Source organism: Mycteria americana, chromosome 24 (assembly GCF_035582795.1).
Source record: "Mycteria americana isolate JAX WOST 10 ecotype Jacksonville Zoo and Gardens chromosome 24, USCA_MyAme_1.0, whole genome shotgun sequence".
NCBI classification, from domain to species: Eukaryota; Metazoa; Chordata; class Aves; order Ciconiiformes; family Ciconiidae; genus Mycteria; species Mycteria americana.
Window position 1 is genome coordinate 5,343,443 of NC_134388.1, and position 15,763 is coordinate 5,359,205.

At 48.4% G+C, this 15,763-nt stretch overlaps 1 protein-coding gene across 4 annotated transcripts; it reads right to left on the reverse strand.

The window, feature by feature from the left end:
- Positions 1-6,795: 6,795 nt before the first annotated feature.
- On the reverse strand, positions 6,796-15,735 carry DDA1 (DET1 and DDB1 associated 1). 4 transcript variants are annotated; one of them, XR_012778753.1, is made up of 7 exons: positions 15,685-15,730; positions 14,381-14,431; positions 10,926-11,006; positions 10,409-10,460; positions 10,023-10,084; positions 7,975-9,010; positions 6,796-7,247 (listed from the first exon to the last, which is right to left on the reverse strand). XR_012778753.1 is itself a non-coding variant. In XM_075524442.1 (7 exons), exons 1-7 carry the CDS (start codon positions 15,685-15,687, stop codon positions 8,170-8,172), a joined length of 297 nt encoding a protein of 98 aa, XP_075380557.1. In that variant the 5' UTR covers positions 15,688-15,730; the 3' UTR covers positions 6,796-8,169. The 4 variants fall into 4 exon arrangements, 3 of the variants coding, with proteins under 3 accessions (XP_075380557.1, XP_075380555.1, XP_075380556.1); XM_075524442.1 differs by having other exon boundaries at positions 6,796-8,174; positions 8,968-9,010; XM_075524440.1 differs by having other exon boundaries at positions 6,796-9,010.
- Positions 15,736-15,763: the final 28 nt, after the last annotated feature.

The window sequence follows — 15,763 nt, forward strand, 5'->3', positions numbered from 1 at the left end:
GGGGGGGATAACGCGAGCTCTCCGCAAGGGCAGGGTGGGGGGGTGGGAGCAGCTTCGCTTCTGCCGGGGCGAAGGTTTTGCCGTCGCTGGGTCTAGTCTTAGCGCTTTAACAGCCGCCATCCTCGCTCCGGCTGCGCGGGGAAGGGGCTGCGACGCGGCTGCTCCTCGCTTTTCAGCGGCTCTGCTCGGTGCCGCTTTGCTTTAAGGGACAGGACAGGGTGGTGGCACCCCAACACGGTGCCCACGGGTGACCTGGCTGGGGACATCCAGCCCTGCCCGTTCCCTCCTGCCCCTCGCCACCAGCTCTGCTCTCTGCCCGCCAGCCACCAACCATTTCCAAAGCAAGGATAGGGAGAAGTGGGGGGCTGCCAGGAGCCGGGGGGAGGCCCGGGGGGCTGCCCCATCACTGTGCCTGGCCCAGGCGGGGGCTGCGCACCCCTCTCTCCCCAAGGCCTGGGCTGTACAAAACATCAGGTTCTTTTTTTGTCCCGTCCCCCCCACCCCGTCTCTTTCCACACATCACCTAATTTTTTTTTTTTTTTTTTTGGTCTTTGAATCAAGCCATTTTATACAGCAATAAGGGCAGGAGAGGGCAAAAAGGCTTTATCTGCTGCTCCGCTCACCTCTGCTGCTGCCAGAGCAGGAGCCAAGGCATCTGCCCACGCCAAGATGCTCTCCGGGGCCAAGGGCACCCTCCACCCCGCCGGGGTGGGCTCCGGGCGCTGCAGCGGGGACGAGATCCCCGCGTGGGCTGGGGACGGCCCTGAGCTTTGCCGTCCCCGGGACGGCAGGGCCAGGGCTGGCTCCCCGCGGAGGTCGGGCAGAGCCCTCCCCGGGGCACGCGGGGCCGCCGGTCCCCCCTCGCCCTCCCACGCCAGCCGTGCCCTTCTCCCGGGCGCAAGGAGCGGAGGACGCGGGAGAGATTTCTGGGGCGAGGCCAGGGAAAAGGGAGCGCCGGGAAACCGGGGCACACGGGCCCTCAGAAACCCAGCGAGACCAGCAACCACCGCAGCCGTGCCCCGGAGCAGGAGCAGCAGCGCGGTTAAACGACGGCAGGAGAAAAGACCCCGGCCCGGCTCGGGGTACCGGGTAACCCAAAACACCCCACGCCTGCCTCGGCTCGGCACCCTGCCGCCCCGCTGCCCGGCCCTCGGGGCTCACCCCACGCCCGGCTGCCCTGCCTGCACGCGCCCCGAGAGCGGGCAGGGCTGCGGGCAGAGGCGCGGAGCGCTCTCCCCTTTCTCCATTTCATTTCGTTTCTCTGCTTGGGTTTGGCTGGTCGGGGCCAGCTCTCATCTCCACCACTGTTGAACATACGCTGGTCTTAAAGGAAATTTCTTTTATCCCCTTTCCCTCCTGAGAGTAACAGTCCTGGTACCATCTATTCCTGCACCGCTTGCCGGAGGAGAGGGCAGGGTCCCGCTGCTGCCAGGACCCCGCAAGTCCAGGGCATTTTTAAACATTTCTCTATACAAAGTATTTCTACAAGCAGCCGCCTGTCTGGTATCTCACTCTTCCGGGCAGTTACTGTACAAAGGAGGGAAGAGTTAAGTTGTTTTGGTTTTGTTCTGGGTTTTTTTTTGTTGTTTTGTTTTTTTTTTTTTTTTCCCCTTGCTGTGTTTTATTTCTTTAGAAATTAAAAGAAATGAAGGGGGTTATTTATTTCTTTTTAATTTATTTTGTCATATTTTTGTAAAACCTGCAGAAATGCAATAAAAATATATTTCAACAAGCCTGAGGCGTGGGCTAAATTATTGCCCGCAGCGGCTTGCACAGCGCATCTGCTCAGCAGGGGACAAGTCTTGGGTCTCCTGTCCCTGGGGAAGGTGGAAGGGGACGTTAGGGACGCTGCCACCCTTCACAGTCCCCTAACGCAGGGCAAAGCTCCGAGGCAGCGACACAAGGACAAGCCCCACCGGCGCGGTTCGATGCCAAGCATCCTCCGGCAGCCGCACCACAGCTCTCACGCGTATTGTCAGGTAGAGGAAGAATGAAGAACGTTATAATCCTCTAAATTCTGCAAATTTATTATACACAGTATCAAACATGGAATAGTTTAAAAATAAATGCAAAAAAATCCAACGGCCATGACATTCGACTAACAGTGTATTTACAGTCGCTCCAGGAGGGCAGCCCTTCTGCCAACATGCAGCTTTCAGGAAAAACCACCTCCTCCCAGCCCCACAAGACAATATTTTTGCAAAAGAGGAAAAATTCAAGTTGCAAAGAGAGGTTGGAAGTAACACAGACTCACGAGCTCGACGCTGCATTGCAAAAACCAGCCTGGGACTGCGTGTGCTGGATGGACCGGAGGAGTTAAAAGCAGTTGCGGACAACAGAAAGCTTTGAGCCGCTCTCAGACGCTCAGCCGTGATGTGCGACCGGCCAAGGTCGGGTTGATTTAACTAAAAACACCCAATAAAGCCTGTTAACGGCACGCTGGGAGCTGATTAATAAGATACGAATGCGTTTGGAAATCAGCACAACTGTCGCACGGACAACGCAGTGACTCAGCTCTGACCATCCATTCCGATTTCATGCTATTTCTTACAGTAAGGGATTAGTCATCCCACGTCCCTGCATCCCCGAGAGCCATCGCTGAGGAACAAAACAGCTAACCCTGCTCTCCACCGGCTCTCTCCGCTGCCTCGATGCTCCCCAGCCCCTCACCCCTTTTCACACTCGCACACGCGTGCTGCTTATCAAAGCAGGGGAGAGTATTTGACCTGTTGGACGGTCCAATATCGTGTCTCTCAAAAAAAATAAAAGCACCGTGTGCGTTTAACAGCAACGTCCCAGGGATTACAGCACTGCGATTCACCGAAGAGCAAACAGGGACGAGTCGTTTATGGAGCTGGTAGCAACGAGGCAAAGTGAAACACTACTGCTAGTCGCTAGCCAAATAAAGTTTGCTTCGGTCATGAAGGCGAGGAAATTAAAAGCAGAGTTATAGCACGAAGAGCACAAATTACCGTCCTCATCGTGCACAAGGCAGCTGTAGGGCAGCTTCGCTTTCCTACGGGGCTGGTGAGCCGAGGAGCGGGGCCGTCTCTCGCCTCCGAATGCTGCCGAGGAGTTGGTTAGGGGAAGGAGCACGAGAGCAGGTGATGACCTGTGGAAAACCTCGTCCGCAACCACAGCGTTCGCAGCAGCAAACGCGGGTCCACCGGCATGCCCGCTCACCCTACGTCACACCCAACTGATTCAGCCAGCCACCTCCCGTATGAAAAAAAAAATAAATAATAAAATCCTGATTTGAAATAGGGTCAAGTCTTAAAGGTGCTGCCCTTCGATCTCGCCAGCTGAATAACAACTTTCAGGTTTACATCAGCAAAACGTGGAACTCTACCACAAAGGTTAAAGCCACCCAGACTCCTCAAAAAGCATTAAGACTGCCAATAAGACTTTTAATTCCTAGAACAACCCAATTCTAAAAAAAAATTTAAAAATTTAAAAAAAATCATACATGTGATATGAAGCCTTAGTTCTTCATACCTGGGGACACACTAGGAAAGTTTTGCCTTTAAAAACAGAATCTCAGTGTTAAAGAGAATTAGAAAGCTGGTATTTCATTCCCTTGTTCCAGTTAAAGATGTTCTTCCCTGCAGGCCAGGTTCAGCCTTTTCAAAATCTAGAAGATGGGTTTTTTTTCCCCCAGTAGTTAAAAAAAGATGAGGTTCTAGAAGTCCTACCTCCTCCCTGACATTAAACTCTCCAGATGACACACATCTTTCATATAAAATATAACTCAGCTGCCAGCGCACGCGTTTCAGGACGAGCTCTGCAAGCCGCCGCTGTGACAGTAAGTCATTTAGTGTAGGCTGGACGCAACCATTAGACCCATAAGTAAGCTGTCAGCTGGCACAGCCAGTCCACCTGGATAGCCTGCTGCTGACTCAGCCTTTTTGGGTGATTACTAGCAGCAAACATCCCAGATCAGCTGTTAGACGAGACCCCGGGGCTGCATTCTCCGCTGTCAGGGCACAGACGTTGCGAACCAGCAGCAGAGAAACCCGAAAGCGCGGTCAGCACGGCATGAAGGTCAGGCTGTGCTTAACCAAAGCCATGATGCAAGAGCCCCTTCTGGGCACAGCAGCCAGCACATCCTCCGCGCTGCTCCCAAAAACACCCTTAGCTGCTCCCAGGTAAACGCAACCCTCTCTTCTTTAAAGAAAAGGATTTCCCACTCTGTTACACATCCAAAAAAAAAAAAAGTAAGACAAAACCCGACACGGAGAGAGATCAGCTGGAACCCCTCTGGTCACAGTGTGTCGCACAATTCCTCTGCTGCCAGGCTGATGTCATTAATCCAGGAAAACAAATTAGTTTTCCTATTATAGATATGCAGGTCTTTTTAAAACAAAAAAATCTTAAAAACAAAAAATGAAGCTAGTGGTATACAAACAAGCCAGGAAACGGTAAATGGTAACATAGCTGATAGCTGCAGTGTTAGAAAAAATCCAAGACTCCTGCTTCGTCTTTGCCCTTAAGGCCAGTGTCAAGGAGCTCACCAAAAAATAAAGCTTTGAAGTTACACCTGTTATAACTCCCTAGCATAGAGTGAAAATTTTAAGATTAACGTCCAGCATGTTCAAAATTTGCCTTACAGGAAACAGTCCAAACACCGACAAGTGAACTGCTGCATAAGGCACGCACCGGAGAGGGAAGGAAACCCATTTTCCAGCCAATCCTACTCCAAAGCCAACTTCACAGCCTCACAGAGCTGTCAGTACAACCCCGAACAACTGCGTGCAGGTGGAGTTTACTAACAGCTTGGCACATTTACCAGGATGGCAGAAAACAGCGTTCGGGTTAAGCGTGCCCTTTGGATTCATCACAACCCGGCTCGGCAACCAGCTCCCAACAGTCATCGGGACGTGCATGCCAGGCATCCAAACCAGTACGCCGCTGGTGCTTCGTGTCTTGCCAAGGCTAAGAAAACAAGTCATTTTTTGTTTTAAATCACATCTAACATATCTAAATGATTCTAAAAGCCTGTCCTCTTACAGTGAAATGCATCCTAAATGCATCCTCGTAGTGAAATGCATCTAAAAACTTCTGCCCACGTTAAATACTCCTGTGGTAAAGAGTTCAAACCCACGACAGCCTCGGTCCAAGCCGAGTCGCAGCCTCAGGCAGATGGGCAGCCAAGCAGCTCCCTTCCTCCCCTCCCGGTCTGGATCTCCATCCTGCCGCTCGCTGTTCTTTATAGCACAATGCGGTTTCAGGGCTCGTCAAAACCTTTTGCACATGCTTGCCGACTCCGTAAGCTCTGCTAACGGTCCTCCACAGCTCGCCAGCTTTGTACAAAAACAAGCCTTCCAGCCGCAGGTTGGGCTGCGTTTTTGCACTTCCCGGTGTTTATCGGTTGGAAGGGACCCCGGGAGGTCACCTCCAGCCTCCTGCTCAAAGCACGGGCGATACCGAACGCGGAGCGGGTTGCTCAGGGCACCGTTCGTTAGGGTCTCGAAAAACTTCCAAGGATAGAAACAGGAAACACCTCGAGAGCTGAACACGCCAACGTTACCTGACCGAACATACTCTGACAAAATAAACTGACCCAGCAAACCCCAGGAGTCAGCCATCGATGCAAATAAACACAGACTTTGCTGCTCAGACACACAGTTACGTGTGAATTCACAGCAGAGGACAAAACATGTTAAAGTCTATCCTTTCTTTCAACATTTTCCCATCTCTAACTCTTACGTGACTATTTTTTGTTACTACTTCTCCTCTAAAAAAAAAAAAGAAGTGATCATATGCTATCAAGAATTAACCTAAACAAAACTTGATTTCCCTGCACATTAGTCACTAGTGTATTTTTGTGTTAGAAAAAGGCAGTGCCTAACTTTAGATTATTCTAAACTTACCCGGCATACATCTAATTGCTCACATTGGGCACAAGCTTCAGCGCTGTTTAATACAGGACAGACGCCTGCAAACAGGAGAGTCTGCTGGAAGGAGCTGCCCCTAGACAGACTCATCGTCCCCTAACGTCAAGAAACACGTTTCTGCTACTTGGACTTCTGAGAAAAGATGCGCTATTCAACTAAAAAAACCCCAAAATTCTGATCTCTGACAAGTATCTCAAGTTTTCATTAAAAAAACCAAACCTTTAGTATACATTGGTAACAGAAACAATAAAAATACCACTATGCAGACATATACAAAAACCCCTGAGGGTCGCTAAATCTCAGTCACTTTGTAACAAGAGAGTTGGAAGTCAGAGGAGCTAGGTATTATACAAACAGTGCGGTCAGCAAAAACCCAGGGTTTGGGTGTTGTGTTGTTTTTTTTTTTAAACATTTTTGTTGTTGTTTTCAATGCACTAAGGCACCAGGAAGTCACAGTTAGGCAAGTAAGATCTTCCATGCAACGTTCAAACCCGATACACTTACCCTTGTGTTAAACAGACGCGAATATAGGATCAAAGTGCAATAGCTTGAGGACAGCACTCTTGAGCCAGGAGCAGCATGGAAAGCGAGTTGGAGAAGGAAGGAGGGAGGAAGGGAGCTCTCGTTTCAGATCGGATGGGATGTAGAAAGACTCGCTGCGGGTATCGGAAATCCATACGGCTTGTACACAGCCACCAATGCAAAAAAAAAAAAACCACAACCAGTTTGACACAGTCACGTCCCCTTGAAGACTTGTTTCTCCATCACTTCAGAACTACTTTAAAAAGGCAACTTTCTTTCACCTCCTAAAAATATCTGAAATATTTCAAAGGCTCCCATAACCAACAAGATCATTTTTAAGAGACACGGAGGGAACAAAGACGGGGGTTTACAACAGGAAGGAACTGCCAACTCTCTTTAATAGTACATCACTCTGTCTAGCAGAGAAGTCAGCAAAGCTCAAACCTTGCCATATCAATCAAGAATTATACAGCATTTTACAACTTTAAAGCACTGTACAAACATTACTGCAAGGTTGCAGCTCTCAAGCTTTGCTAAACACACAAATTGGTCACACTTTACCAACCAGCTGCATGTTCGTTTCCTCTTTTGGTTTCTCACAGCTCTTCAAAGGATTCTTCAGTTTCAGCTTCAGATAATCCCTGCGAGGCCGGGTGCGAACACGGCATCTTCAGTCAACGTCTTGCACTTTGCACAAAAGCACTTTTTGACAGCGTAACTCTGGGAGAAGTCCTCTTGCAATCGCCAGCAAATCACACGGCAACCCAAGCATATTTTATCTTCACCAACACAGTTGGCATTTTCAGCGACATTCCAGTAATTTGGAGGTTACTGCCATAGCAAAAAGGTAACGTTTTTTTGAGGCAGATACAAAGTTCTAAACTACTCAGTGTTAAGTTAAATTCACTCACTGCATCCGAAACTTGGTGCCTAACGTACATTTAAAAATGCAACGCGAGCTGTGCCCTGCTCTTCCTAAGGTTCTGCCTTGCGACATACGGTTGTCAGCAACAGTTTATTTCCCTTCGTGTTCCCTTCGCCCCCAAACCTGAACACGTGGCATCCCCCGGTTGGACAGGGATGCCGTGGAGAAGGGGACAGCAGAAACCCTCAAAGCTCGCAGCCACTCAGAACGAAGCTTATCCAGGATCTCTAGAAAAATGTTCGTGCAATTTCTTGAATTGGTGTTTAGGATTTGTGAACAAGGAAAAAACACAGCTATAAATGCAACAATTTAAACTAACACAGTGTGAAGTCAGCTTCTTACGTTAAAGCAGACAAGACATCATTACTAAGCTACACCTTTCCTGTCCCCTTCAGGTGACGATGCTCATCTCCTTTTAGTCTCTGAACCTCCGAATCCACCCAGACGACTTACAGGTCTCCATTTCGGCTCTTATTGAAGAGTCAGTGAAGGGTTACAGGCAACAGGCACTGAACTGTCACAGTCCAAAAGAGATTGGTCTTCATCAGAGACCATGGAAGCTCACATTTTGATCAACTCCAAGTCCTGGACTCCATTCCAGACATGCCAATATCGCAGGAAAATACAACGTACCATTACTCGGAGCCGGCAGTTGAGACAGAGAACTAGATCTAGTTGCCGAGGTGCTCCCAGGCTTATCCGGCCAAGCGCTGCCTGCAGGGTGCCTACCCAACTCCATTCCATCAGCTCTTGCTTAAATACACTGTTGATCAAATACTCAGAATAGGATAAGAGTATCCTTTTATTCCAACGGAGAAGTTGCACATATCAGTCTGTTCAAGACCAAGAGACGGTTAGAATTTAAGAGCAACAAAAGCAACACACCTTTCACTTGAATTCTCCAGGACCACTGATGCATGAGACAATGTACGCTGCCAAATGACCGTGGCCTTTACAGAACAGGCCAAAAGAATACAACTGATATATCAAGTTGACAAAATGTTTGCTAAGATCAACATAACCCTAAATGACACCCATGATTTTTTTTTTTTTTTTTTTTTTTTTTTAGTGCAGTGCCAGTTTCAGAATATTTGTGAAAAATAGCGAGGCCCCACACTTATGGATGGCCTGGGCACATCCAAAGAAGAGTTAACCACTTGTAATATGTCAACGGGTACATGAATCGGAAAGCCTATACCGCTGAAGGGTTCTGGAATAACCCACGTCTCCCACCCAGGCTCCCATAGCTAGATCTGGTTGATTAGGTAACAGATTCAACAAAACCTGTGAAAGTGACAGTGTATATTTTTAGAAAGGAGGAACTAAGGTTATACTATATCATTTACTGATCTGTTCCACCACTGCTCCGTAAGTTTTATGGCATAAATAAAAAATGGAGAGGGGAAAAAAAAAAAATAAATACATTGGCTCCTATGAAGTCAGAAGTGGTTTGGGCTGCATAGTGGAGGGGTGAGAGATGGGGGCAAGGGGCAAAATTTACACACTTTGAGACAAAACAGGAAGCGCCTGCAAAGTAGTAGAGGAGAAAGCCAAGAGTTTAAGTGTCCTCATTCATATCCTGGCTGTCTGTCCGAGCGATTTTCCGTGGTGGCGCCGAATTCTCACCTTCTATTTCCACTTGCTCTTGATCTCTCTTCTTTGCTGCATTCTGTTGGGACAGAGAAAGCCACAGTGAAACTCTCCAAAGCCTTAGATTCTGGTGGGAGCTAGTGTCGGTAGAACAAATTCTTGTTTGTAGAAGTTTTTGGATGGAATATAGTGCTGTGATGACCCAACTGACACGCTGAAACAAACACTGAAGAGGATTTTGACCGAAGCCGAAAGGTACTCCTTCTAGATTGTTCTTCAAATTTGAGGGTGGGACTAAAACTCCAATCATTGATCTCAGCACCTTTTATTCATAGATCTCAAGTATTCCATAAACATGAGTAAGATCCTCTTTCCCACTGCTCTGAGTCAGTCCCTGAACTTATCAAAATCTCCCAAAGCCTTCTGTCACACACAAATACTTTCTTTCCAGCTTCAAGGTTCCTTATAATTTTCTCTCTACGTTCTTCCGCAACCTTCTGCTCTGCCCATGATTACACTCACTGCTTCGACGTCTCCACTCCTAAGCCATCGCCTTGCTCCCAGTACTCCCAACCCAGGTATCCCAGCCTCCTAGTCTCAAACACTAGCTAGAGCACGCTAATTTGTGTGTTCCTCATACAAGAGCTCAGATTTTGTACCCAAGGTACTTACACAGCCTCATTAGTGCATTCACATTCTGTACAATCTCATCTGTCTTCTCCTAACAGTCCTGGGAAGCGAGAGCAGCTTTACCCTATCTGTAAAGTAGACGCTGAGGCACAGGGAGACCAATTTGCCAAGGTCACAAGGGAAAACTTTGTGTAAGTGGGAGACGAAACTGCAGTCTCCCAAGTTCTAGACTAAACACTGAGTTAACGTCCCTTAAATTGAAAGGGAAGTAGTAGTTGTGGTTTGGGTTTTTTTAAGTGTTGTGCAGAGACAGAGCCTCCTTACACTATCTGTTGCTGAAGAGCAGTTCGCACTTTCTTTTCATTAATCTTCAATATTTTGATTGTGATCAATATTCAGCTCAATTAGCCCGAGTCAGCAAATCAAGACAAAACGTTAATATTAAGAAAACACAACCATACCTTTTTGTCCCACTGCTGATGTAAATAACGCAAAAGTATATTTGTCTTTTCTGTAACTATGACTGCCAAAAAAAAGAGAGAAACATACTGAGGTCATTTTAAAGATGACTTTTAAAACGGTGCAACGATCACCACATTATTTCACGTACTAAGCATGGTCCTTTTTAATAAAAGGACGGTATGCAGGACACCGATCACTTAATAAGGATAGAGGAAAAGCACAAAAATCAACAACTAGACATAGACTGCTAATCACTGTGGTGACAGTTCAATAATATCACCTGATCTGAAGTTTAAAATAAGGGAGATTATGTGTATGCCAGGTTTTTAATATTAGAACAGAATAAAGTTATTAAAAACCTCAAACTTTAGCAGGGCAGACTTACTTTGTTCAGATGGATATTCTCTTGTGGGAAGATATACCGATGGTCTTCTATTCTGTAGAAGAATTAGAACAGTTACAGAACAAAGACAGCAAAAAGGTGATTTTTAACCCAACCGCAGCTAAACCAACCAAAAGGCTCTCTTTAACGCCGGCTACAAATGCATTGTGATATTCTGCCCTGTTACCTGACACTGTGCAGCTACAGCTTTTTAAAACACACATATAAAGAAGAAGGTCCATTTTTCATGTGTTTTTCAGGGCATAAGACTATTACTAAAGCACGTATACATAAAGAAAGCACCACAGATGTGGTTTGGCTGATGTGATGACACATTCCTCACCAAAGCAGGCAGGAAGTTTTTCTTGCCAATCTCAACTCATGAACTATCAGCTGTGATCATACGTGGGGGTTTTTTTAAGAAAAAAAAAATATTCATTTCAAGTTTATTTCACTCTAGTATCCTTTGAGCCATGCAAGAAAACCTTTCCCCAAAGCACCAGGATGTGGAAATACTTACGGATGCTTTACATACAGAATCCGCATGGAATCTGCTGAAGTTGCTTTTGTTGTAGACCGGTAATCCTTTCAAAAAATCTGCCTAAAAAGACACAGAATACAAACAAAGAAGCAGCTGAGGAATGAAAGAGCGATATTCTGGTTGCTGTTTGCTTTGTGCTGATCCTTGAAGGAGTCGCTCAGGTCTTTCAGATAAACAACTGCAGGAATTGAAGGATGCTGCCAGGTCCCAGCTAGCGAGATGGTTGTCGGATGCTGAACCCCACCCAAAACTGTTTTTGTAAAGTAAGCCAACCCCCAGCTTCTGCATTTGGCTCGTTATATCTCCAAAGTTCCGTAATTCAGTCAGAAAGCTGCTAATTAAATACCTTTTGGCATATAGGTGATTAAAAAGAGGTGTGTGTCCAACTGGGTGAGCTCTAACAGAAGGAAGATTTGCATCACACAGATACAAACACCACTGATGTAGACCAGAATTCACAGTATTTTACCAGCACAAATCACAACATCGCAGGAGAAACTGCCACCGCTACGCTGATGTCTGAAGTCCTTGAATATTACACCATATCAAACTAGTTGCTCTTTCGCTTTCCCAGTTAACGTTCTTTGCTACGGACCAAGGCTGGTTCCACAGAGCAACGAAAGCCTACCCGGCCTCAAAAGCCCAATCCTCATCGCACACTTATCAGCCTGGCCCAACTTTTTCTTTTTTTTGAAGGATCACATCCCTACAGGCGTCAAGGCTACTGGTACATCAAAAAAAAAAAAAAAAAAAAATCACAAGTTTTGGTGGAAGTGGTTAGATCACCACTCACAACAAAACCGTTGATCATACAGGCCAGCAAAGCTATTTGCTAAGCAGCCACCGGAACCCTGCAGAGCCCTCCCGGTTTAATTAAGCCATAGCAGCACGAAACAGGAATTTCCTTCTCCAAAGTGAAAAAGGAGGGCGGGAGGAGAACATTATGGGCTCAGGAGAAAAACTGAGCTTACAAGTGTGTTGGAGTCTCTCTACTCACAGCAGAGACAAAGGAAGATGCCCAGCAATGTCTTTAAAGTAAAGAGAAAATGGGTAATAAATATAAGATGTACCTGTGTGATGAGCAGAGAGAGAGGCCCTGAGACCAGCTACCTGTATCATAACGATGCTTGCTTAAAGATTCAAAGCCTGTTATACTGAACACTAAAGGATTCTACTCCAGGACATACATCACCTTGCTTATAAGCAACGTTAAAAGGACAGTAAAGCAGCAGATGAGAAGTCATTTAATTTCAGTGTTAGAAGCAACAAATAAATGGACACCACTGCTACAAAACTCCTAGGTTGGAAGAGATTGCTTTCATTTAAATAGAAGGCATTATTTTTATTAACACTGCATCTTTAATTCAAAACAAAGAGCTATAATTAGCCAAACCAGAAAATATTATTCATACTTTTGTTCTTAAAAAGAACTCTACTGACATTCTATCTTCCACGTTCAACCCTTCCCATATGCCTGGTTTTAGAAATACTCTTGTTAAAATACCAGACTTGGGGTTCAAACAGCAAATCTCAAATTTCTCTTGCTCATCTTAACCCCCACAGGACCACCACTATTTCCCTGTGCCTTCACTGCCTTCGGTCGTGAGTTCTCCAGGACAGAGTCCATCGCTTGCTCGTCTGCGTAACGTCCGTACCGCAGCTGAGCTCAGGAATTAAGGCAGGATCTTCCGGCTCTGCTATAGCAGAAGCCCTTGGTTTTGGACTGCGCTGTGCTCTCAGCTCACCACTTTCCCCTCCTGCCACGATGGATTTCTCTGTTCATCTGTTCTCACCGACATCCACAGCCGGCACCGATTAGTGAACCCATACACTACCCGAGGACTCCCAGGCTGAAGAGGATGAGGAACCCTTTAACGACTTCTGAAGACACAGCCAGACACAGTTTTCTCCACATAGCCCAGATTTAAGAATTACTGATTATATTACTCAGTTTAAAAGGATTGAGGATCTTTAAAAATATCCCGTTACATTTCAAAGCATCTCACCTTCCCATTGCATTAAATTTGCAGGCTTTTTATGACAAAGTAACCTGCTCTGCTACACCAGCCTAATCCAGAGAGAGAGACAGACACGTCCTTGATTTCTTGTATTGCAGCAAAAGCCTGACAACTACTTGGCTTTATTACCACTTAGAAGAATGGAAAATAACTGCTCTTATTTAGGAGCACACAACTTCAAGTACCTCTTCAATAAGCGACAGCTCACCCCAAGTTCCTTATGCTTTCCAGCCAGGGATTCCTACTTTCCAGCTTCTTAGGGGAAAAAACAAACCAACAACTTTCTTTTTACTTTCCAGCTATTTTTATTACTTTCCAGGGATCCCTACTTTCCAGCCAGGGAGTTGGGCTAGCAGATCCCATGTTTCCCTGGAAAGAGGCTGGGCGAGCAGGACCACAGCTCTCACCAGCAATTCCACAGTCTTTTAATGGACTTTTACAGCAGGGTGAGTTACGTCCAGTAAGTACGTCCAAAAATACTGTTAAAATTATCAGTCAAAATGCAATTTAAATGGTGGATGTGGTGTCCCCCCCCCTCCCTCTACAATATGAACAAGTGAAGCAGGATATATACCAGCTAAGTGCAGACTCGCAAGCAGAAAGTTTCCTACACTCAGACAACACCTGGAGACCTCAGCTCTAACAGCCACGAGCGTCCCTGGCTCTCGGCCACCACCTTTCCTTTTCTCAGGCCAGCAGTCGCTTGGGTGGACCAGCTCCAGCCCCACCAGCAGTGCCCACCGCTCAGCCAGAACTTAGCCAGAGCAGAACAACAGGGACACCAAAACGACTGAGCACGCAAGACGGACATTTCTCCAACCCAGGCTCCAGCCAGCACGTTAAGCACTCATCACCAGTTCAACTGAAAAGCCTGGTTGTCAGTGACAGACTATCCCTCTGATAATGATAATCCTGCTGGATACGCACACATTTCAGCGGCTATCTGCTGATACGATCTGAGAGATCACCAAAAAGGCTCCCTGAGGGGAATTGCCTGGAGTCGTATTCCTGGATATTCAGAATTAGACAATACTCCAAGTGCAATGATCCTTATCTGCTCCAAGGGCACCAGATAAATAAGCCCCAGCAGGTCACTGCCATGTTTACGCACCTATCGCACAAGGCACACCGAGTCATACCTCCCGTATAATGTCACATGAGGAAACGTTCCCCCTGCGTGCCTTCTGCCACTCTTTAACCAAGGAAAACACACCCCGGCCAAGCTAGTGAAGCTGATGGAGCATCCTGCATGGAAGTGAAAAACCAGCACCCAAACCGAGCAGATGCCTCATTTTCTTTGGGGAAAGGCAAACTCAAAAAAAAAACCTGCAAAACAGGTGCAATTAAGCAACCTCAGAAGACAACACTTGTTCCTTCTATGATTTGGGAAGTGAGGTAGACATAAGATGCATCTACTTTTCCTGTGTGAAGAAGGGTGCTCAGCTTCCTACAGACGATAGTCCTCATCTAAAAGCAGAAAGGTGGAAAAAAAAAAAAAAAAATATATATATATATGTGCCTCATTCTCAGCTTTTGAAAGGAACCGCAGTAACAACGCTCAGCAATACGAGGCCCAGCACACAGGTGCTGAAAGCAGGGCTCTGTCCCAGCATGATGCACACACACGTGGACACAGGTTAGAGGAAAACCACGAACACAGGCTCGGGAATGGCCACCTGAGCTCTCAGCCACGGTACGCCTGTACACGGAAACCACAGGGATGCCGCTGTTGTTCCCCTTAGTTACGGAGCTTGCGGAGGGGCAGAAGGAAAACCCCCTTTCTCTAAAAATTATTACGTCGCTACGAAGGGAGGGAGGGAGATGGAAGCCTCTTGGCTATGACAGCCGCCACCAAATGCTCAGGCACCAGACCAAGTCCCTGCTTAGGGGGCACAGAAAGCATTGAACAACCTCCACAGCCCCCAGCCCTGGGGATGGGGGAGCACCCCACACCTCACAGGTGCCCCAATTTCCCCCTTCTGCCCCCCAGCCTTGGGAGGGTGGAGGAAACACCCCGCACCCTGGCAGTGCCCCAGCTGCTGCCAGCCCCCCATCCCTGAAGGGGGGGAAATGCCACAGCCAGGGGAGCCAGCCGTGGTGGGGAACAGCCCGTACCCTGAAGTACCACAGCCCCCCCCCAATCACTAGAAGGGGGGAACACCCCCAGCCTGGGGTCTCCCAGCCCCCCCTCATCCCCCCATCCCAAGAGAGGGGGGACGTCCCCAGCTTAGGCTGTATCTACCCTCCTTAGCCCCCCACCCCCGGAGGTGGGGAGTCCCGCCATCTTGGGGTGCTACAGCCCTCCACCCCTTGGGGTGTGGGACACCCCCGGCTCGGGGCGCAGCAACCCCCCGCACCCCCCCGTCACTAGGGACGCGCAACACCCCTGGCCTGGGGTGCCCCGGCCCCCCGCACCCCCCCGTCCCGGAGGGTGGGGCACACCCTCCCCCGGGGTGCCCAGCCCGAGGCCGGGGCCGAGGCCGGGGCCCCCGCAGTCCCACCACCCTCCCGCCTGCGCTGAGGCCCCGGGCGGGGACGCCGGAGGGTGCGGGCCCTGCAGGGCCGGAGGCGGCGGCCGCGGGCCTCCCCCCTCCCCGGGCTGGGTGGGGCAGCGGGGGAGGCCGGTGGGGCAGCAGCGGCGGGGCCCCACGGGCCGCGGCCCCCTCACGGCACCGGGCCGGGGTCGCCGCCATTTCGGGCGGGGGGCGCGAGGCACCTACCATCTTCGCCGCCGCCAGCCGTGAGGAGCCACCCCTCCCCCGCCGCCGCGCCTCAACCCACCCACTACCTCCGCTGCCC

Coding starts and splice junctions, on each gene's coding strand:
- DDA1 (XM_075524440.1), bottom strand. Junction 10,085..10,408: donor AGAATATCCATCTGAACAAA/GTAAGTCTGCCC, acceptor TTTTTTTGGCAG/TCATAGTTACAGAAAAGACA. Junction 9,011..10,022: donor ATCAGCAGTGGGACAAAAAG/GTATGGTTGTGT, acceptor CTGTCCCAACAG/AATGCAGCAAAGAAGAGAGA.